This window comes from Mustela putorius, unplaced genomic scaffold (genome assembly GCF_011764305.1).
Source record: "Mustela putorius furo isolate JIRA1106 unplaced genomic scaffold, ASM1176430v1.1 tig00000450_pilon_pilon_pilon, whole genome shotgun sequence".
Lineage (NCBI taxonomy): Eukaryota > Metazoa > Chordata > Mammalia > Carnivora > Mustelidae > Mustela > Mustela putorius.
Window position 1 is genome coordinate 22,543,180 of NW_025421385.1, and position 23,865 is coordinate 22,567,044.

A 23,865-nucleotide genomic window follows, 5' to 3' on the forward strand; every position below is an offset into this window, starting at 1 on the left:
CACAAAGTTACTGAGGAAAGACAGCATGGCGCATTTGATAAAATGAAAGAAGTTGAGGCTGGAGATACCAGGAGGAGATAGGTGGTGAAGGTCTCGTTGTGGCACTTAGATTCTATTTTGGGGGCCTTTGGAAATTATTTAAGGGTTATAAGAGGGAAGTGACATAATCAATTTTGCATTTAAAAATATTACCCTGGTAGGGCACCTGGGTGGCTCAGTGGGTTAAAGCCTCTGCCTTCAGCTTAGGTCATGATCCCAGGGTCCTGGGATCGAGCCCCACATTGGGTTCTCTGCTCAGCAAGGAGCCTGCTCTCCCCCTCTCTCTGCCTGCCTCTCTGCCTACTTGTGATCTCTGTCTGTCAAATAAATAAATAAAATCTTAAAAAAAAACTATTACCCTGGTGAATGTACCAGAAGGAGGCAAGGGTGAACATAGGGAGTCCAACTGGAGGTTATGCTCATAGCTTAACATTAGGAGACAATGCTGACTGGGGGTTGGTGATGGAAGATTGGGAGCAGTAGACAAACTTGAGAGATATTAAAGCAATAGAATAGTAAAACTTAGCATTTGATTGTGGGGTATGGAAGAGAGAAATCAAAGATGGGTGTCCAGATTTTTTGGCTTGGGCCACTGGGCAAGAAGTGGTCCACTGACAGAGAATATGGAAAGAAGGGTGAGTTTTGGGCTGTGAAATAAGCTTAGTTTGGGACGCATGGACTCTGGGGTGGAACAAGGAAGTTGAGTGCATGAATCTGACAGGATTGAAATTGGGACACGACATGTAGATGGTCGTTGCATGAGTCATCACGTGAAAAGTCATCAAAGTTACGAAAGCAGATGAGTTTGTCTAGGGAGAGGCTGAGAAGTGGAACAACGTAGTGGGCAAGAGTAGAGGGGAGCTCTGGTGCCAGACTGTTCAGTTGGAATCTGGGTTTCTCTCCTCACAAGATATGTGACTTCGGGCACATCAGTTAACCTTTCTAAGCTTCAGTATTATCTGTAAAAGGTGAATACTGCAAGTACCCCCTTCATGGAATTGTTGTGAAGATGAAAGAAACTAGTAATTACTAAAGCACTCTGAAAGGATCTCAGTCATACCCAATGGTAGTAGTAAGAGTGTTCAGGGGACACCTATGGACGAGACACAGTGCCTAGGGCCCACAAAGTCTTCTAATTTCTTTTAAAATCAGGAGATAAGGGATATTGAGGCTTAATAAAATGTTTTTTTTTAAAGGTTTTATTTATTTATTTGACAGACAGAGATCACAAGTAGGCAGAGAAGCAGGCAGAGAGTGAGAGGAAGGGAAGTAGACTCCCTGCTGAGCAGAGAGCCCGATGCTGGGCTCCATCCCAGGACCCTGGGATCATGACCTGAGCTGAAGGCAGAGGCTTTAACCTACTGAGCCACCCAGGTGCCCCTTAATAAAATGTTTTAATGTAGGATATCTTTTTTTTTTTTAATATTAATACGGTTGTAAACTATCACTTTTAATGCTTTTTTATGGAGGAAGGAGCCAACAAAGACTGAAGTGGCTAATGGCATGGAAGTCAAAATGCAGACCCGTGGGAGGGTAATAGGGGACAGAACCCAAAAAATCATACTTTGGGGGATTGGGAGAGGAAGAAGGGGGGCAGGAGGCAGAGGACAGTCTGTGGGGAAGTCTGAGAAGGCCTGGCTACAATGCCAGGGGAAACTAGGAGGGAGCCCTGCTTTGGAAGCCAGGTGTAGGGAGACCACAAGAAGGACACACTGTGTCCAGTGCTGACAATGGGTTCAGGTTGGAAGGGGACTGTAAAGTATCCAGGGGATTTAGCGACAAGGATCGTGGTGCTCTTGGTAAGAGTGGTCTCAGTGGTGACAAATTGTAGCTTCTGAGGAGCGGATTGAAGGTAAGGAATTGGTCAGGGCTGCTGCAGACCTCTCTCTTGGAATGTTTGGCTCAGAAGAGGGGGCTCTTCAGATGGGGGCACCAGCTAGCTTACTCTGTGTCTCTACAAGTCTCTGGTTCCCAGATATGGGCAGAATTAATTCCAGTGATGATAAGGTGGGCTAGAGGTTCTTGGTACCTTAGAGCTTCAGAGGGAAAAGTCCAAAGGAGGGAGTGCTTGCCTAGAAGTCCTTAGACTAGATGAGTGATGAAGATGAGAGCCCAGACTGGAGAGGTTCACCCAGGACCTCTGTCATACCCCTCCAGTCCTTCTGACTAAGGTTCTACATGTGTCTTCCAACTCTAAATGTGCGTGACTCCTAAGGAAATCCAGCCAGTTGGATTACTTGTTCCATTTGGTTTCAGTGGGTCTCCCACAATTTTTGTTCTCTTTTTAAAGTGAAAAGAAATGGATATCCCATATATTAGAGATGACCCCTACCCTACTGCTGCCCCCATGCAACATTAGCTCAGTCCTGGGGCCCATTGGGAGACACCGTTGGACAGTGTCTGTGGCTCTCTGATTCCAGAGAGGAAGGTCTTTTAATACAATACAGCCCTGGCCAATTACGTAGACTGTTTACCAGGAGTATCTGACTGTATTTGTCCTGTGTGGCTTGCTGTGTGGAGGGGTCCTCCATGGTCACATGATGGCTGCTCAGAAGTACATCTTCCAAAAGCAGCCGTATGCCCACCAGCTCTCCATGGGCTACCTTGAGGTCAAGCTCACTCAGCCCACAGAGGCACAGCTAGAAACAAAAAGAACAAAACAAAACACCCATGCTAAAGGTTTCTATGTATCTTTTATACATGATTTTGGGGAGAAAACTAGAAATAATTATATTTATAAGCCCTGCCCTCTTGATTATTAGAAAATCCATAAAAATCTTAGAGTAACATTTCTAGCTCAAAGTTCTCCTTGAATATATCAGACTTTCAGCTTTGTATGGAAGCCCGTTCCCAGCACTTTACTGTGGAATCTGTACATGGTGAACGTATAGTATGAGATCCATTTTCCTTTAAAAGTACAGATATAAACACAGGTATGCATAAGAAAAGTACCAGAAAAAAGTAAACCAATATGTGAACTGTGATTGTTTCCTAGTGGGGGGCTATAATTGATTTTCTTAACCATTCTTAATACTTTACTTTAAAAAATCCAGTTTTAATTTTGAGCATAAACAAAAGCAAACAGTATAGTTCCCATCTCCTGGCCCCCAAAACCATCAGCCTATGGCCAGGCCTGCCCCTATCTCCACCACTACCCACTTTCATATTACTTTGAAGCAAATTTATGACTGATTTTCACTTTTTTCTTAGTACTTTTCTATATTTTCTACTTTTTAAAAATGAGAACACAATGATATTTGCTTAGGTGATCAGGGGAGAGACACATAATTGAAAGAAATTCTCCTATGGATCCCGCTTAAAAAATTCTCTCCCTACCAACTGTTTATAGGGAGGCCAGGATCCTGGTCACACAACCCTGAACTTCCAGCCTGGCTGTTTCTCTAAGAGGCCTGTAGAGTGATTGGAAATGGGCAGCCACTCTCCCTGATCTTTACTGGCCGTGGGAACTACAGCTGAATCTACAACTGAGGCCCATACTACCAAGAACACGATTCTCTTCTGTCATAAGAAAACATGACTCACTTTGTAGCACTGGGTTTATAGCTTCATAATCAAACACCCCTGCTTATCTCATAAATTATTCACCGCTGACCTATGGACCCAAGGATGCCTGCTTTGTAGTCTGCATTCAGTTCTCTCTGTGACAAGTGGGAAGACCTAGTCTACCTGCATATTATATTCTAGGGTATCTGGTCTGCTACTCATAACTGGAAACAGTCCTCCATCTTCCAGAAATGCTCTCCAAGGGAATAGCATGGATGCCTAAAAGAAACAAATAAGAAACATGATAATGGTATACTGTGTCCATAAATAATAAACATCTTGTATGAGCAGGATTTCTATGTCTGTACTCCAAAACACTGTGGGATGATTTATTTACTATGTAGAAATAGTTTTGATAGAAGGTCCATGATAATGTAGAGGAGAGAATAATCATCCTTTTTCTTCCCCTCCAGAATATGGCTAAACATAGAAGGGTTCTTAAGACTTCAGTGTAACTAGTTAGCACCAGTGTTTGGAATTTCCAGAATACTATAAAAACAGAGACATATTTATAATAAAGAAACTTAAACTTAAATGTTCTCAGTATTAGGAACTTTAAAATGTTTTCCTTCCTCATCACTGTGTTCCAGTTCTAGGTAACAACTCAAAGCCAATGTCATGACATTAACATGTGGACCTCTGTCTTCTCCATGTCACTGTCCAACAGCCAAAATATCCTCTACTACCCGTGGCAGCACATGCAACCTTGGACATAGCTGACCTGTCCATCTGACCCCATTCTATACTTGCACACTTGGAACTGGCTTCAGACAGTTCTTAGAGTTAGACTTGCTTGATTCAGGTAGCAGGAAACCAGGACACTTGCATCTACCTAATCCCAGCCAACATCCAAAGGCAATAGGAACAGGCCCAGGGGTCATGGTCAGTCCTGTCCTCTAGGACTAAATGAGGTCAAGGCTTGGGCCAAGAATAATTGTCTTGTTGCTAGGGAAGATAAAATTGTGGGACTTACATGGCTTTGATATTGGCATTACTTGGCTTAGCTTTGTAATATATAAACATTAGGTTGGAGCTTTTGGAGTCAGAAGACCTGGATTTGTGAGGTGGTTTTAAATATATGTCCAAAACTTCTTTGATACTCTTCCCCATGAAGAGGTAGAGTTTAAGTCTTCTCCCCTTGAGTGTAGGCTAAAATTAACTCACTGCTAGTGAATGAAATATGGCAAAAAAGATGGGATGTCCCTTCTAAAATGAGGTAATAAAAAGGCTATGACTTCCACCTTGGGGTCTGTCTCTTGTTCTCTCTTGAATTGTTTGGTCTGGAAGAATCCATCGGTCATGTTATGAGGAAGCCCTGTGGACAAGCCCACATGAACGAGCTTGCAAGTGGATCTTCTGATGCCTACCAACAGCCCTGTGAGTGGGCTTGGAAGCAGATTCTCCTCCAGTAGACCCCTGAGATGACGACAGCTGGGCCAATACCTTAATTGCTGACTGGTGAGAAATCCACACGACTAACCAGAACTACACAATAAACTGTTCCCAGATTCCTGAGCCTCACAAAATACATGAGATGATGAACGTTTATTGTTTTAGTCTGCTAAATTTGGGGGGTGATTTGTTACACTGTCATAGATAACCAATACAATCTGTGACCTCGGGCTGCCACAACTGATCTCTGGTCTGCCAGAACCTTAATCTTTTAGTCGTAGAAAGAGGATAATATTGTTAGTGCCTAAATAATGGTTGCTAGGATTGCATTTGATAACACCTGTTGTAACCAGGGCTGTTCAAACCTCAGCTGCTGACCTAATTTATGTACTGTGATTGCTATCATCCTGGTTTATTAAATCAAAAAGACCAACTGTTGGTTTTGCTACCAGCTGTGAACAGATAAGCTATTGGCCCAATTCACCTGATGAACAGTTTCGGGGCAAAGACTCTGACTGGGAATAAGAGTGGGCCCGGGCTGCTCTCCCAAGTCAATAAAGGGGAGCCAAGCAAGGATAAAGAGTCCCAGAGAAGGGTGAGTCTCTGCAAAATTTAAACCAAATGGAAACACAGTGCCCAAAGACCTGATGTATAACACACCATTTATAGGTATAAAAGTACCTCTCGACATACCTGGAGGCTCCGTGGATCCAGTGGCTGGGGCAGGCTGAGCTGTGAAGCAAAAATGCTCTTCACAAGAGAGCTGCTCAGTGGGGGCAATCCGTGGTACATGCCATCTGTGACAGACTGGTAGGCAGGAGCGTTTCCCGCAGCCAAGAATGTTCTTCTACCCAAATATGGAGGGAATCTCATTAAAAGCCATTATTTAAGCTTCTCAAACTCAAAACTTTCTTCAAAGTTACTGCAGCAGGATAAAACTTTGAGGTATACACAGGTTTCTTCCTCAACAACCTCCTCCCTCACCCTTCTTTCTTTACAAGTTGCCCTTCACTCACAATTCACAGCCCTCAAGGGAAAGGTAGACACACTCTAGACTAACGTTATCCAGTAGAACTTCAAGCAATGTGGAAACGTTCTAAGTTTGACTGCCCAGTATGGTAACCACTAGCTATGTGTGGCTGTTGCGCACTCGAAATGTGGCTACTGGGACTGAGGAATTAAATTTTAAATTTTTCATCATCTAAATCAATATTAATTTAAACTTTTCAAATAATGTGACTACTGTTGCAGACAGGTCAGCTGTAGCTCTAGAACAAAGATATGGATTGCTGAATTGACTGTTTTAAGACCAATAGTAGAGATGATTCTTGATATATAAAACCAAATTTTAAAATAAATAATAAAATCTTGAGGTTTGAGAGAGGAAGTTTTTTGTTTTGTTTTGAACAGAACTTGGCTTTGCATATCAAGAACCAAAAAGCCTGAAGACTGGCGTATGAAATTTATACCATAAGTTTTAGAGAAGGAAGTATGCGTGAAAAATTACAATGTTTTGTTTGTTTGTTTGTTTGTTTTTTGCCAAAAGGAAATAAGAGTTTAGTAAGCAAGGAAAGACTGTTTCTAGAACTTACATCTAGTGGATACCTTAAAACATATGCTGATACTGGATTTACCAAGGAGATGGTATCCCAAAACAGAGGGGACCTTTCGCTTGGATCTTCCATGGGCTTGGCCCAAGTCTTGCATAAAGCAGACATCAGAAAGAAGGTGATTTACCATGACTGATGGAAATGACAGAAATGATAGCACCGAGGGAAATGAGGTAGCCTCTCAGAGACGAGCAATCAGAGTGTTGGAAAGACCTCGGGAGTGCCTGAGCCCCTACTGGAGAGTGTCTATGTGGAGAGCTAAGCATCAGGTCAATCAGAAGAGATCTGGGTTTGGACCAGATAACCCACAATGGGTAGGTGAGGTAGCCGCTCCTTCTCAACTGCTATGATGATTTATAAGCACCTGCAGGAACTTATATCTTGGTGTAAGGCCTAAAATTAAGGTCCAATATTATGTGCTACCTTCACCTCTGGTAAAATCAGGAAGACCTTGAATGCTTAATCACAAGTTCCCCTTTCCACTCTGTTCCCACAGATGAAGTCTTCTAGTCCAGTAACCTTCCATATCAAAGGGACCCATGTGCAGTCCCTGCTTGTCCCCAGTAGTGGCTTCAGTTCCTTGTCAGACCACAAAAGCATTCAATTGAACCAATCACATTCTCCTGCAGAAATGAGGGGACATCACACTGTCTTGATACCACACAGCTTGTCTCCCATGGTCGCTGGTTTTTCACTCTGTTCCCAAGTGCAACTCCCCTGGGGCTTTGCATTGTACACAGTGTCCTCTTCCCCAGGCTGTGAGTGTATGTGACTAGTAAACTGTCGTTGATCTCACCTGTCCAGTTTAAGTGACATGTGTTCGGCCATCCCTGTAACCCCAGGACAGAACCCCTCCCTTGCCAACAGGGTGAATAGGAGGCAATTAAAACAAAGGTAAATGGGGATTCATTCATCTTTCATTCACTAATTTTAAATCTCAGACTGACCACTTTTAAGCTCTACTTGTGGCTGAATGACATGGAATTAGAAAGTTTAATCTTTTAGCCATCAGCAGGAGAGGCTTGTGAACTTTAGTTCAAAGACAGATAAAGGGAGCACTATATTTTTACATCAAACCATCGTACTGGTACAAAAATCATACCACCTTTTCACGTTTTAATGAGAATTAACAAAAGATAGTTGAATATTATTTTATACTGAGAGACTAGATAAAATAATTGGTTTATCCGCCGAGTTCAAGGATGGAGTCTGGAGTTGCTCAATAAGAACACTTTCTCACATTCTTCATATGTTCACGTGTTTTCTAACGATTCTCAGTGGGTCCTGCCAAGGACGCATCATTCACTTGATACCCACATGACAGCAATGTATCAAGCACCTACTACCTACAAAGCAAAGTGCTGGAACTGTCCAAGGTACAAAAATGGATTTGATCTTCCTGCCTGATCGCAGCCCAATGAGGCAGAGCTCATTATCCAGCTGCTTCTGACCATCCTCTAAACTCCCGTGGTACTTTCTACACCCACACCTTTGTATAGATTGTATGGATCTCCTCAAAACAATGGTACCAGAAAGCAGAATATTCTAAGAGAAACATTTCTCTTCAGCCCGAGTCAAGAGCACAGAAGCCCAGTATCCCACACAACCTCTCCCTGGTTGGCTCCTTTCATATCCATCCTGCTCTTCTCTCCCACCAATCCACTGGATGATTCGTCGCATTCCTGCCCTTTCTCTCACCCTCTGGGTCTGGCTTCGTTCACATCAGATTTGTTCAATCCTTGACTATAGTGCTTATATTTTAAAATTTGTTTTCCATTTATTATGAATGTTTTGACATCTTTAAAGACCTTTCTGGCTAAGGAAGAGACTGCCCCTCTTTGGGCTAGCCGGTTCTTAGAGATAACAAAGGACTGAGCAGGGAGCACAGCTTTCATATGTGAACCAACCAATCCAAAGCCATGGCTCTTCTCTCTGACCCTTGCATGGGGAAGGCATTATTCCTCTGCTTTATTCATCCCAGGGCTTGGTCAACAACTAGAGACCATCTCTACCACCCAAAGCCCACTGGAATGATTCAACCCAGCAGCTCTTAAACTCTTCACCCTGCCCTGCCTTGCCTTTCCAGGCTATGGCTCAACACTCTCCTTGTTCCTGACCCACATAGACGCTTCCCCATGCAGCTGTCATGGCATACATCTGGTTTCTAGTACCTGTGAATATAATAAACTTTGTTTTTCCTGAGTCTTTTCTGTTCTCTTCTTGGGGCTATACTTGACTGACAATCATGGAGAAGGACACAGAACACGGACGTGCTCTCTTATCCTGGCAAGTTTGTGCAGAACTTTGTGACTACCAAGGGCCACAAACGAACACAATTTCTGACAGATCGAGAGCTCCAGACACAGCTTTGTATCCATATGAGGCCTATTACTTAACAGATGCTTGGAGACTAATCAGAAATATAATATGTTCAGGTGTATATGTGACTGTGAGTCCAAGCTACGGAATCATAGACTACACTAGTCTCTCTAGAGAGATCAGAGTCAAGCTACAGGCACCACTACTGCCCAAATCATTGGCTATTCTTTTCCCCACTTTAGTCCTTTCTCAGTCTAGATCACTGTCCTTTGTAAGACCCAATCCCGTTCTATCAATAGAATGTTTCGAATGCTCTGTGAAAAAAGGGGTCTCCAGATGATATCCAATATTGTTAGCACCAGACCCTCTTTTATTTCCCCCTCTCCACAGACCCCATATTTTGAAAGATTTTTCCACCAAACATCCATTAAACATTTTCCCAACTGTAACCCAACACCACATTAGCCTCCAGCCCTGCCTCTGAGCTGCAGGAAGAAATGAAGAAACATGATATAAAGGAAGGACTAGGGCTCTGGAATTGGACACACGGCGCAGATGGAAGCTCTGTTGTGACAGGCTGTGTGACCCCGTGCAAGTTACATAACTTTTCTGAGTCTTTAGTCCCTCCTCTGTAAAAATGGGGAGAATGATTCCTATCCCACGGAGTTGGCACATGGTGGGAACTCGGCCAAAGCTAATGTCTTCTCTCCCTTATCTCACGGCCAGTTTAAAAAAAAAAAGAAAGAAAGAAAGAAAAGAAACTTGACCTTTTGTTTACCTGCACAGCATTTGGGCAAAGGTATCTTTTTTACCATGCCTTTTGAAATACTGAAAAGAGGTCATGGAGTCCTGTTGCAGCTCACTGAGACCCTTATTGGGGAAGCTCGGGCCTGCATCTTCTGGGAGGGTAGGTCTGATCGGCACAGCTAGCCGGCAGCACCCAAGAAACAGGGAAACCCACTGAAACAAGAGGCCGGCTTGTTGCTTGGGTCAGGGTACACCTGCCAACCTAATAAAATGCCATAACAGATTCATGGAATTCTGCAAATTGTCCTGCCACCCCCCAGCTGCCTTACTGTCAATAAGCAGGCAAGGGTTTCCTAACACACCACGCCTCCTGTGTGTGAGAGAGCTATCTGGAGCGTGATCTCCAGCAAGCTGGTTCAAATCACAGAGAGCAGGAAATTCATATGGCACATGCTAGAGTTTCTCCTGGGTGCAAGAATATAAAAAAGAAAACAAAAGACAAAACAACAACAAAAACACCTGCAAAATAGCCCTGAGGAGGCTCCGGGCAGAAGGTGTGGCTCTTGACTTCTCAGACACTAGGGACCAGGACCATGGTCATAAGCCAGGCCCAGCTCACAGGAGGGCTTCTCTGTATCTCAGAAGTCCTCAGATAACCCCGAAGCACACTTTAATGTCTGTGTTTAGAGATACTTAAGCCAGATGAGCATAAAGATAATTTAAAAATGAAGGAAAAACCCACAAAGCTTTAAGGACTGAGAAGTTGGTGTGGCTTTCTTTAGCAATCCCTTTCTGTGCTCCCACTTCAGGTTTCTGCAAAAGTTACTGGTACCTTCAGGATTTCTTCTTAAGTTTCTCTTTTTTTGCCCTAATCACTCCAAACATCAACAATACGTTCAGATTAGTGGCACTTCCATGTCACGTGTTTTATTCTGTTCTACAGAGTTCCTTTAAAGGGACTTTATAGGGGCGCCTGGGTGTCTCAGTGTGTTGAGCCTCTGCCTTCGGCTCAGGTAGTGATCTCGGGGTCCTGGGATCGAGCCCCGCATCAGGCCCTCTGCTCAGCAGGGAGGCTGCTTCCCCCTGTCTCTCTGCCTGCCTCTCTGCCTATTTGTGATCTCTGACTTTCAAATAAATACATAAAATCTAAAAAAAAAAAAAAAAAAAAAAAAAAAAAAAAAAAAAGATTTAAAGGGACTTTTTATTTTGTTTTGCCTCCTCCACTCCTGAATTACAAAGGAATCCAGACCTTTAAATCCGGAGGTAGCAAACTTTTTCTTAAAGGGTCAGATAGTAAATATTTCAGTTCTGTGGCTCATATGGTCTCTGTTGCAACTACTCAACTATGTGTGAAAGCAGTCCAAGATAATCTATAAATGAATGGACATAACTGTGTTCCCAAAAACTTCATTTAAGGACACCAAGATTTGAATTCTGTACAATTTTCATGTGTCACAAAATAGTACTCTTTTCTTGAAATTTTTTCCCCAACCATTTAAAGATATAAAAGCTATCCTTAGGCCATAGGCCATACAAAAATCAGGCAGGGATTTATAATAGAAGTTTGTCAAACAGACAAGATCAATTAGAACCATTGTATCACCCAAGCATTTACTTTCACCACAATGATTACTTCATCTGAAATTAAAGATAAGCTCACATCTCAGGCATTTCTTGCATCAGCTAGTAAATAACTCCTGTGGGTTGGTGGACATGCCCAGAGGTGACAGGCCCTGGGCAATGTGGTTCCAGTGGTCTTGGAGGACAATATCACTTTCCACCAGGAGCATGGTAGAGAGCAGGTTGACAGGGACAGAGTGAACTTTTATGCTTAAAAACGTGCATCCAACAAAGGTAGTGATCCGAAGGGGCATGTGCACCCTGATGTTTACAGCAGCAATGTCCACAATAGCCAAACTATGGAAAGAGCCCAGATGTCCATCAACAGATGAATGGATAAAGAAGATGTGGCGTGTGTGCACGCACACACACACACACAAACACACACACACAGAGGAATATTATGCGGCCATCAGAAATGAAATCTTGCCATTTGCAACATGGATGGAACTAGAGGGTATTATGCTAAGTGAAATAAGTCAATCAGAGAAAGACAATTATCACATGATCTCATTCATTCATGGAATTTAAGAAACAACATATGATCTCACTCATATGTGGAACCTAACAAACAAGGAATTTCATAGGGGAAGTGAAAAAAAAATGAAACAAGACGAAACCATAGAGGACAACAAACCAGGAGAGCATGTGATGTAATGAGCACTGGGTATTATATACGACTGATGAATCACAGACCTGTGCCCCTGCAAAAAATAATACATTATATGCTAATTAATTAAATTTAAATTTTAAAAATAAGAAAGACATAAATAAATCAAATAAATAAGAAATGTGCATTTATCCTTCTACCAGAGCTGATCTGTGCTACATATTAGCAGGAGCCACTAGGTGATCACAGGGCCACTATCTTGATGACCTTGAGCTATGTCCTTCCTCACTTCCCCCCAGTCTATAGAAACACACTGCTCTCGTTCAGTTCTTCCTTTTCAAATTCTGGAAAAGCCTTCAGTTAACATAAGCAAAAAAGTTCCCTGGGGTCAACAGTCATATTCGCTCAGAGTTGGTGAACTCTGGGGAAGGGTGAGGGAACTTCCCCATACTTCCTGTCTCTTGATTATCTGAGGACTTTTCCTTGTTGGCAGGTTTAGCACTAACATCATCAAGCGGGATGACATTTATCTTCCCGCTTCTCTTTTTCTCCTGTTTCCTGCCTTCTCTCCAGAGTCTATTTTTCTCCCCACACTGCTGTCTGGCATCCATCCTAATTCTGAAGCTTGGGAATCAGACGCATGCAGGTTCTAGTTCCAGTCTGTCACTTACGAACTGTGTGATTCCAGACACATACATACTCTGAAGAGACCCAAAGGAAAAGGCTAGAGGAAATGCCATAAATGAGGAACTCATGGAGATCAACCATCCTGAGTGGTTCCCTCTAAAGCCTTTTGAAAGGGCAGGAGGCAAGATGGGGGAGGAGAGAGATATACTGAATCTACTAAAACCAGATGTAGGGCAGAGTCCCCCCTCCATTCCTGCAGGCTGGACGTGCCAGGATAAAGAAAGCCCCTCAAAGGAATTCCTAGGGGAAGCAGACTAGTTCCCCTGGGAGAACAGTAACAAGCCGAACCCTCATAGCTGGAATCCAAAAAGAACATCCAGGATATAGTTCTATTTCTTCGTCCTATGTAAACTCTTCACAAATTCTGACTAGGGGTTTGAGAGTCAGTAGGCTAATGAATGGCCCTCCTGACCATCTTTATATCCTACCCACTTGATGAGCTAGAGTTCAGAAAACTGTCAATGAAAAGAAACTGCATTAGTCTAATTTTTTGTTGTTGTTCTGCTGATTTCATTTGAATCCAGAGACCCCCTGATGCTCAGAGTAAAGAAGATGCAGAACAGAAAGAGAAAATAGAGTTCAGTTCAATCCGTATGTTTCCATGCTCTACAGATGCCCATGCTAACGGTGGAGGCAATTACAAGCCACAGGTAAGAGCGTAGCCTCCTGAGATCCCCTGATTGGCTAAATGCTTACACTGGGAATTAATCAAAGGAAGTTAATTGATTTTGACAATTTAAGAAGAAGCAGAGTTGCTCAGGCCTGACTGCTTCCTTTCCCATACAAAACTTATTATTTACCCTAGAAACAGTGTGACTCTCAATGCAAACTAATTTTCTCATCAGTCACCGGTGATTAACCAAAGAGACTTTCTTTTTCATATGGAGAGTACTTAATATCTACAATTTATTTATTTGAATTTACAAATTTAACTCAGCCAATTCCATGGGCTTTGCAAGTGCAGTGAAAATTCTGTTCTTTGGAAAGGTAATTAAGGGCTGAAAAAAATAAACAAAACTCTTAGAATCACCTTCTGAAGTCTAAAAAATATTATTCCCCATTAAACAACCTGAACAGCGACAGCAGTGATTGTTATGCAAACTAACGTATTTAAATCACATTTAATAAAATCAAGACTATCATCATCTGATGAGAACACCTTCTACACAGCCTTTGCAACAGGGTACATTGGGTAGTCACAGTGTTCTAGATCAGGCTGTGGCCCCTGACTATTTAAGGCTCGTTACTCCGTCTTGCCAAGAGTGACCTCCCACGATGGTCACTCAGAGATTCTTGCCCCACACAATTAACTGGACAGGATGCACGACCTGCCCTTACCGGATAAGGTGTCTCACTGCGGCGTCAAACTGCAAAAATATAACCTCCCTTCGAAGGAGGAGTGCTTGGGACACCTGGGTAGGGTCCTGGGGGCTCTGGAGGTTGTCAATCATTTTCTGCAGCTCCTGCAGCTCAGACCCTGGAAGACAGATGACATTTCAGTTGGCAGTGGTGACATACAGGCTGCGACAGCTAGCCTAACGAGCCATCATTTCACCTCTGAAGCTAACTTTGTCTCTAAATGTATTTCTTTTGTTTGTGAGCATACTAATTATGTTTTGCAAGACCAGCAAAGTCTTATGTTCTAGAACCCAAGGCCTGACTTATCTTTCCTTCCTTCCTTCCTTCCTCCCTCAATAAGATAAAAATTTGCTTTGCTTTTCAGCAGAATAAGAACGTACTGTTGAATGGAAGTTTTATATTTTACAAGGCTGCAGCCTCTAGATTGAAAAAAAAAAAATCACAAGGAATGGGAAAATGCAAGTCTGAGTAGATCTGTTAGGGGCTTAAGTTATTATAGATTATAAACCAGCATTTATTTCTCATAGCCATGCCATACAAATCAACCCCTCTGTCACTGGCTCTTCCTGTTACTGGTTCATGGGTTAAAGAAGACTCAAAACCATTAAGGACAAGCATGAAATATGCACTCACTCCTATGTGCACGAGCGTGCACTCACACACATACACATAAACACACACATACCCTCTTCGAGGAGTTTCTCATCATTTTAGGAATAGGTATGAGAGATCCTAAACTGACTTATTTCTTGGACCCTTACTGCAAAAGTGGGCTGGATATAAACAGACTTATATGTGTTTTTTTTTTTAAGATTTTATTTATTTATTTGACAGACAGAGATCGTAAGTAGGCAGAGAGGCAGGCAGAGAGAGAGGAGGAAGCAGGCTCCCCGCTGAGCAGAGAGCCCGATGCGGGGCTCGATCCCACGACCCTGGGATCATGACCCGAGCCGAAGGCAGCGGCTTAACCACTGAGCCACCCAGGCGCCCCCTTATATGTGTTTTTAATGGAAATTTAAGTTAAGGGCCTTCTGCGACACTCAGTGCCGGGTTGAGGAAACTGGCCTGGGTCTAGATGGCTAGAGTGGCATCTCTCCTATTGGCCCAGGAGAGGAGCTAGTCCAAATGGGAGAGCACGGCAAGAAAATGATGGCGCGGACGTGGGTAAGCCCACACTTCCAAGGACATTAGAATGACCTGAAAGTTCCCAACTCCCAGTGACGACAGTGATGGCCCTCTACTTGACTGCTATGGGAAGAGGATTGTGGAAACTGGTCACTGTGCCTGATATGCAGCCTGAGGCAGAAGAGAGAAATGAGAGGGCTATGAAGTATTTCCAGAGTTCCTCTCTCAATAGCTTGTCTAGACCTGAGCAGGCTTCTACCCTATCTGGTCTGGTACTGGATATCTTCCCACACGCAAGGGAGGCAGAGGAATTGAGGGAATGGGGAAGCTGCCCACGAGAGCCTGACCAGAGCAGAACCAGGACTGAGAAGAGTTGCTAATACTTGCACCATATTCTTTGGCTTTAGGAAAAGATGAGCAGCCTAGATTCCATATCCATTTGATGCTTTACGTATAAGAGAAAAATATTTTTTAGGTACTCGTCCGGCCCCTGAAACATTGGATCCAATCATCAAAATTTTTATGACTTCTCTATAGATCTGATGGTCATGTTGAACAGAAAAGAAACTTCCACCAGAAGAGGAGTCACACTGGAGTGACTCATACAGGAATTTTAGTGGCGGCTGGGAGGAGGGCTTGTCAGTGAGCCTTATTTGTTCAAGGCCTAGCGTGATGGTCTGTAGGTAAGACAGTCTGTGGGCTAAGTAGCAACCGGGGGGGGGGTGGGGGGGAAGGTTTAGAATCCTCCGCAATGACAATGAAAAAAGAATATGAAGGGACACGCAGCCTATAAGGAAAGCTCTGTTAAATGTAAAGTGTGTTTGGGGGCGCCGGGTGGCTCAGTCGGTTAAGCGGCTGCCTTTGGCTCGGGTTACGACCCCAGGGTCCTGGAATTGAGCCCCGCATCGGGCTCCCTGCTGAGCGGGGGGCCTGCTTCTCCCTCTCTCTCTGCCTGCTGCTCTGCCTACTTGTACTCTCTATCTGTCAAATAAATAAACAAAATCTTAAAAAAAAAAATGTAAAGTGTGTTTGGACAAGGGTCAGAAGGTAGTAAAGACCAACAAGAATGTTTCTCTTGTTCCAGTGGCTGGTGTCAGATAATTTTTCTCTTTTCGTTTACATGTGCGTTATATGTACGTCTTCTCACACCATCACTGCCCAGCAAAATTGTTCTGTAGCATTATCCCCAAAACACAGATGTGGAGGTGGGCACTCCTCTTTCTTTGTTGTTTACAGATTTTAGGATCCTCATTTAGGCTCCCCTTTCTTAGCGGCATCAAGTGGCTGCTGGGTGGGAGGGAAGGGGGCAGACAGGGCGGGGCAGGAGGCCTCCCCGTGAGGCTGGGGCAGACGGTTGCTGTGTAGTTGTGGTGGGAAGCGGGGTGTTGGCAGTAGACCCTCAGCCAGAAAATGTCAGGAAACAAACAAGCCTTTCTCCCAAGAGGGTCCCATTTGGTAAAACAGAGAGAGAGAGAGAGAGAGAGAATATGGAATCACGATGGGCCTGTCTCCACATGAATACTCAAGAACCCGTACATTTTGCGCTTAGTTGGCCTCAAGAGTTCCTGAAACCCTAACTTTATATGGATAGTATTTGGGCTTTCACTGGCCTCCTAAACCTTTACAGGGAAATCACAGCGCAAACTCCCACATGCCGATTACATCCTCTGCTGATCCAAAGGGAGTGGCTGGCTTTCTGGGAAGGAGAGGAGTTGTCCCGGGCCCCCCAGCCCATGCTCCGTGTCACAGCGCTGCTGCTTCCTCCGTCAAGTGGGAGGACCCAAGCTGAAATGCGGAGCGTCCCCTCGAAGAATATTTTAAAGCACCTAAGCCCACAAAAGTCATTTAATCTAACTCCAAATAGCTTGGCAATAGCTGAGAGGAGTTGGGCAAGGAGGGGAACAGACCCATCTCCTCTGTTCACCTCACTTCTCCTTCTTCTCCTTGCCTCCTTCTGGGAAGTGGGCCAGGAACTGAGCAACTGAGGCTTTTTTAACAAGATGATTATCTTAGAGTGAGATTTTTTTTTTTTTTTTTTTTTTTTTAGTGCAGTTTGCTCTTTATCTATTTTCAGCAGAGCAGAGTATGCAAAACTTTGCACATTCTCCCTGGAGCACAAATGTTTTCGCTGGCAACACGACAGACGGCATACCTCTAATTGCACACCTTGGAAAGCCTGGGCCCCACATATTTCAATGGTTTCGGTTCAGAAGCATATAAATAGTAAGAAACCGATTTCCTTTATCCTGAATTCTAGGTCCTCAATAATTTGGCCTCATTCCCTCCTGTTCCTCAGTGTCACATGGTAGGCTCAGCATCCTCTGGACTGGCCATGTGTACTCTGGCCTGTTGCCTTTGCCAGTGTCCTTTTCTGGTCTTGCCAAGACCACCCATCCTAGTTTTCTCCCTCGATTCAAGGGAGGGCAAGTACCCCCAGATCACCTTCCCTGAACACTCTGCCCTCCCAGCTGCTGGAGGAGTTCCTATGCAGGGTCCTTCTTGGGGAAGATGGCTCTGGCTCTATCTTGGCTTCTAACTCATCTCCATGGCTTCCTATCCCATCCTTCACGCATCCCTATCTGAAGCCCAGTCTCCACACCCTCCCCAAGTCCAGCACCTCCCTCGAGAGTGTCCTAGCTGATCACCTGAGTAAACCCCTTTTATAACAGTCCTGGAATTAGCAAAAGGCCCTAAGTGTGCTTTGGAACTTCTCTACTTTCTTCTTGATTCTTACAATGAAGCCGTGCTGGTAGTTCTGAAATCTCATTACACAATTCTGTGTAATCTCAAAAAAAAAAAAAAAAAAAAAAAAAAAAACTGTGTTTTCTGCTGAGTCAGCCCCAAGCCATCCCCTTTTCATGCTGCTTCTCCTCAGAAACCAGCATCGACCCTCCTCCAGGATCGCCACTCATACCCTTCCCCAGGTCTCCCATCTGAACATTTACAGTTTCCATCAGTGTTCAGTGACACCTTGCACATCTACCAGCAAACAAATCAGGGTCTCCCAGAAACACCTTTTCTTTATGCACTGGCCAGAGAGAAATAGATTCAGAGTATCTTACACTCGTTTGAAGAATGCTAGGTTTAAATAAGCATATTATCATCTCATTCCATCGGCTCTTCTCATCCTTTAAAATCCTTGGTTACCCTGTTATAATGTATTGTGATTAATTAATATTTACATAACTACTGACGTAATTTGGCTGCAAGTCAAGGTATTAAAATAACGAGATCAGTTTCCCTACTTTTGATCAACCCAGCTTACTAAGCATTTCAGTCTTTAATTTACCTTGTGCATTTATCTTAGAACTTAATGCTTATTTAGGGTTTATGGATTAGCACTTGGCAGATAAAACTAAAGCCTCAATCATTCTTACTTCAGGACCATGAGGCTACTGTTAGCTAACAGAGACAGTCTGCAAAAAATTCTTGACAATGAATGCTTGGCTCTGACCTTGCCATATTAGTTCACAAAGGCCAGAAAGGGGATGAAAGAAAACTAGTGTATAGTAAGGGCATGTACATTCTTGTAGAAGCTTTACATAGATTTTAATCCACAGAACATCTCCATGAAACAGGTGTTATCACCCCCATTTTATAGATGGAGAGAGACCCGGAGAATCAATTGTCCAGCGTCCAGTAACCAAGAGGCAGATACAGGGTAAAAACCCAGGCTGGCCCAGGTCCTGGCTTGCTTTACTTTGTGGTTTAACCTGCAAATGTGGAATTAATTAGTTTGGAGACAGTATATCATAAGGGTTTGCCCTTTGCCCTTCTTCTTACTGTCATTTATGAAAAGAATAATTTAGTTCTGTCTTTCCAAGTATTAAGAGCTTTGTATTAGTTAACTAGGTGGGGGGAATCTTTGCACAATGTATGTGTTTATCAAGTCATCACATTGTACACTTTAAAGAGCTTCCAATTTTATTTGCCGATTATATTTCAGTGAAGTTGGAGGGAGAAGAGAGCTTCATAGAATTGGAAGTGAATACCAAAGGTGATCCGAGTCACTGCTAATCACTTACCGATGCCCTCAGTTCCTCCCCAGTTGCCTTTCAGGGGGTTAGCACTTAGAGGAAATTCAAAACATGTTGGACAATTTCCAAGTTGAGCAAAACTGAAAAGGTAGGCCACGATGTCATGGAGAGAGGCTATTAGCTGTAGAGTTAGCTGTAAGGCTTGGAAAGCTTCCTGTGGGTAAAATCAACAGAAAGAAATACATTTTAAGAAGTTTCTAAGAGATGGGAGGGAGACAAACCATAAGAGACTCTTAATCTCACAAAATAAAGTGAGGGTTGCTGGGGGGAGGGGGATGTGGAGAGGGTGGTGGGGTTATGGACATTGGGGAGGGTATGTGCTATGGTGAGTGCAGTGAAGTGTGTAAGCCTGACCATTCACAGACCTGTACCCCTGGGGCAAATAATACATTATATGTTAATAAAAATAACTAATAACACCCCCCCCCAAATTGGGGCACCTGGGTGGCTCAGATGACTAACGTGGCTCAATTCATGATTCCAGCATCCTGGGATAGAGCCTTACATTGGGCTCCATGCTCAGCAGGAAGCCTGCTTCTGCCTCTCCCACTCCCCCTGCTTGTGTTCCCTCTCGCACTGTGTCTCTCTCTGTCAAATAAATAAAATCTTTAAAAAAAGAGAGAGGGAGAATGTAAATGTAAAAGAGAATATAAAAAAAATACATGCGCACATCAATCAGGGATAATATCTTCAAACAGGAATATTAAACATTCTCACAGTATAATACAGGTTAGTAATTACAGAATAATATCTGAAAAACAGAACACAAACCTACTCCTCAACCAGGTTATATGCCTTTGGACAAGGTACGTCCTAGAGTGAGGGGTTTAAAGCAATGTGTTTCTCTTTGCTTAAAGACACTGGTGACCAGAAACATAGCAAAATGTGTTTGCAGGACCACTGATAGATTACAAGTGTCACAGATAAACTCCTAGCAGGAACCCGTATTCAGATACCCCTGTCGAGAGGGAACACCTGTAAGCAAAGTGTAGGTATTTATCAATGTAGTTTAAACACACAAATAAAAAAGATCAAACCCTGGACCTTAACTATTAACATTCAAGTGAAGGAAAAGTGGAAAATGATGATCCAACTTAAAGAAGGTAGTATTTACATATATAATACCTAATTATCTTTACACTTAATAGTTATAAAATATATACTATATATTTTGAAACATCTAAAATTCTTTAATGAAAGAAAGGGCAGTTCTATTTTTAATTATTTGAGGAAATTTCATACTGTTTTCCATAATGGCTGCACCAATTTACATTCCCATCCACAAGACACAAGGGTTCTATTTTCTCCACATCTTTGCCAAGACTTGCTGTCTCTTGTCATTCTGACAATAGCCTTCCTAACAGGCGTAGGGTGCTCTCTCATTGTGGTTTTGATTTGCCTCTCTCTGAGGATCAGTGATGTTGAGCATATTTTCATGTACCTGGTGGCCATCTGGTTGTCTTCTTTGGAAAAATGTCTAATCATGACCTTTGCCCGTTTTAAAGTCAGATTTTATTGTTGTTGTTTTGTAGGAGTTCCTGAGTTCCTTACATATTTCAGGTATTACCCCCTTATCAGATAATGTGGTTTGCAAATATTTGTCCCATTCTGTAAGTTGCCTTTTCATTTTGTTGTTTCCTTGGTTGAGCAGAACCTTTTTAGTTTGATAGAGTCGCATTTATTTATTTTTGCTTTTGTTGCCTATTCTTTTCATATTATATCCAAAATATCATCACCATGACCAATGTCAAGCTTTTCCCACTTTCCTCCAAGAGTTTTGCAGTTTTCAGTGTTACATTTAGTCTCTAATCCACCTCAAATTAATTTTTGTGAGAGGTGAGAAGTAGGGGTCCAGTTTCATTCTTTCTTGTGTAGAACTACCATATGATCCTCCTACTCCTGGGTACACACCCAAAGTCAGTATCTCAGAGAGATTATCTACACTTTCATGTCCATTGCAGCATTACTCATAATAGGCAAGCTATGGAAATGATCGAAGTGTCCAGTGGATGGATAAATGTATTAAAAAAATGTGAAACACACACAGAAGGATATTATTCACATATCAAAAAAAGAAAAATCCTGCCATTTAAAAAAGCATGGATGAGCCTGGAGGATATCACGCTAAGTAAAATAACCAGATAGGAAAAGACACATTGGACAATCTCACTTATATGTTGAATCTAAAACAATAAACAAAATGTTGAAATCATAGAAGAGTAGCTACCAATGAGTGGGAAATGGATAGGCGTTGACCAAAGGGTACTCATTTTCAGTGTCGGATGAATAAATCCTGAGGATCTAATGTGTAGCATGCTGCCTCTAGTTAATAATCACGTATTGCATACTTGAAACTTGCTAGGAGAGTAGATAAGTGTTCTTACCACATGCAAAAGTAGGTAACTATGTGAAGAGATAGATACGTTAATTAACTGGGGTAATCATTTTACAAGGTACACATATGTTAAATCATGTTACACACTTCAAATATATACGATTTACTGATTAGTTACATCTCAGTAAAACTGGGGCAGGGGCCAAGAAGGTAAGAAACCTAGGGTGTTAAACCTAGGTTTTCACTTAACAAAGAACAATCAGACTGTTCCCAACGGCCATTTTTCAGCGCTACACTTGACTTAGAAAATACTTACTTGAGTACTCTGTGTATTTCTAGATTTACTTTTTCTATGGTTATCAATATGACCCTCTAACAGGAAGTCAGGTACACAGAGCAGCCCCTCAGAAAGACAGGCTGATGGCTCCGCCTGCGATCTCCACCTGTCATTAGCTTCAGGGCCTCCGGGTGGGATTTTCCGTGAAGGGTGTGGGAGGAAATCGAGGATTAATAAGGAATGCGGGAGGCTGGGATTCGTGTTCATTAGTGACTGGGGAGAAACAGAACGCGGGGAAATAATGAGGCCCGAGAGAAAGGATTATGAAGCAGGCAAAAATATTGGGAGCGCTGTGCAGACTTCGGGTACTAGATATCCCTGGAAAAAAACAAGAGATGTTCTCTGTGATTGACACGCTTAACTGCGAGACATAACAAAGCCCCAGCCGGTTTTCATTCTGGCACACGTCAAGAAATACAAACCTCTTCTGGCAGAGTTTTGAACATAACCAGCACGTCAGAAGGATGGGGCAGGAACCATAAATTGAGGAAGACTTTCCCGTCAGCCGACAGCAAACCCCGCGGCCGGGCCTGAAAACTCCTGTGGCATTATAAGAAAGTTTGGGTCAGCACAGCATTTCTCTTTAAAAAAGCAGACACCCCGATGGGAACTATTTCTAACACGGCCCTGAAGCCACTGCTCCGGGCTGGGGTGACACCGGAGCCGAGCTGGAGCCCAGCATCCAGGCCCCGGGCCAGCACGTCTCCCTTGCAGGCAGCTCCCAGGTGGCCTCGGGTATAAATAACTGCGGAGAGCAGCGGGGAGGCTGCATTTATCCCCGGCTGTGTTGGAGGAAGGAGTGGGTTTGGAGGGCAGGAAAGGTGTGGTGAGAAAGCAGAGAGAGACCTGAGTGAGGTGGCTGGCACCGTTCTGGGTGTTACATATTTTCTCACTGAATTCTTGTGTCCTTAGAATGTACCTGTGTTGTTATTTGACAGAGGAGGAGACTGAGGTCCTAGGAGAACCTCGCCTGCCCAGCTCCTAAGAGATGAAGTTGAGACTTACTTTGTTTTATTTTTTTAAGTTTTTTTTTTTTTTGTTAGAGCACAGACAGGGAGGAGAGGGAGAAGCATGTTCCCCATGAGCATGGACCATGAGGCGGGGCTCGATGCCAAGACCCTAGGATCCTGACCTGAGCAGAAGGCAGCCGCCTGAAGCCTTCGAAGCCCGACGTGCACCTCCCTGGGGGCCCTGGGGAGAAACCACCCTCCCGAATTTTACATTCATCGCTGTTAGTTTTTCTTTGTGGTTTTACCATAATTGGATAAAACATTAAAAGATTATTTTGTTGGGTTTTGCCTGTGTTTGACCTTCACACCAATGGAAGCTCGTGATCTTTCCGGTATACCCACTGGGGGAAGGTGGCATCTTGACCTGGTTTCTATGTCATCTCAGGAATGAGGTGGCCCACTGTAACAGAGGGTGGGGTAGGGGGGCTGTTTTCCATTTGAATGGATTTGGTGCCTTTAAGTCTAATTGTGTTCATCTGGTGTGAAAATGGTGCTTGTGCAGTTAACAGGTGTGGATTCTGGCAGCAGAGGACCCCATTCTGAGACCAGCTTCCATCACCCACAGCTGTGTGGCCTTAGATGCACTACCATCTGAGTCCTTGCATACATAAAGTGGAGATAATGATTCCCAACTCACAGAATTGATGTAAGGAATAATTTTTAAAAAGAGTACCAAGCTTGTGAAAAATCTTTTATAAGTTGTGAGGCGCTCTACAAAGTTTGCTGTTAGAATGCTAAGGTGAGGGTATCTAGCAAAGGGGCCAAAGCTGGGTAGGGGGCAAGGAACCCCTGTGGCCCAGTAGAGAGACCTTGTAGGAACCCTTGGGGTTATTTGTTAACAAGTGGGAACCTGAACACACTAACAAGAGGATGTCCTAGAATTGAGGGTTATAGGGCAAGGCCAGAGAAGGGTGCCACCTTAGACTCATCTCGGCTATGCTAGACAAAGCAGGCCTCACAGACACACAGACAGACAGTGGAAGGAGGTGTGCGATGGGTATGGAGCCCCCTAACCCTGCCACACAACAGCCCCTCCCCCTTAAGCACTCTGCTCTTCCCACTGTCCCTAGTCCT

The 23,865-nt window shown here is 43.4% G+C and overlaps 1 protein-coding gene across 5 annotated transcripts in view; it reads right to left on the minus strand.

Annotated features, from left to right (window-relative positions):
* The window catches only part of LOC101686176, a 206,216-nt gene that overhangs the window by 62,798 nt on the left and 119,553 nt on the right, over positions 1-23,865 (minus strand). For all 5 annotated transcript variants that reach the window (XR_006606817.1, XR_006606816.1, XR_006606819.1 and 2 more), the window contains exons 29-34: positions 22,204-22,321; positions 19,098-19,263; positions 13,927-14,065; positions 5,689-5,842; positions 3,727-3,822; positions 2,514-2,678 (exon numbers count right to left, since the gene is read on the minus strand). Coding sequence is in view for 1 of the 5 variants with exons in the window: in XM_013056673.2 (XP_012912127.1) it covers positions 2,514-2,678; positions 3,727-3,822; positions 5,689-5,842; positions 13,927-14,065; positions 19,098-19,263; positions 22,204-22,321 (838 nt within the window). In the remaining 4 variants the exon portion in view is untranslated. The remainder of the gene's footprint in view (positions 1-2,513; positions 2,679-3,726; positions 3,823-5,688; positions 5,843-13,926; positions 14,066-19,097; positions 19,264-22,203; positions 22,322-23,865) is intronic.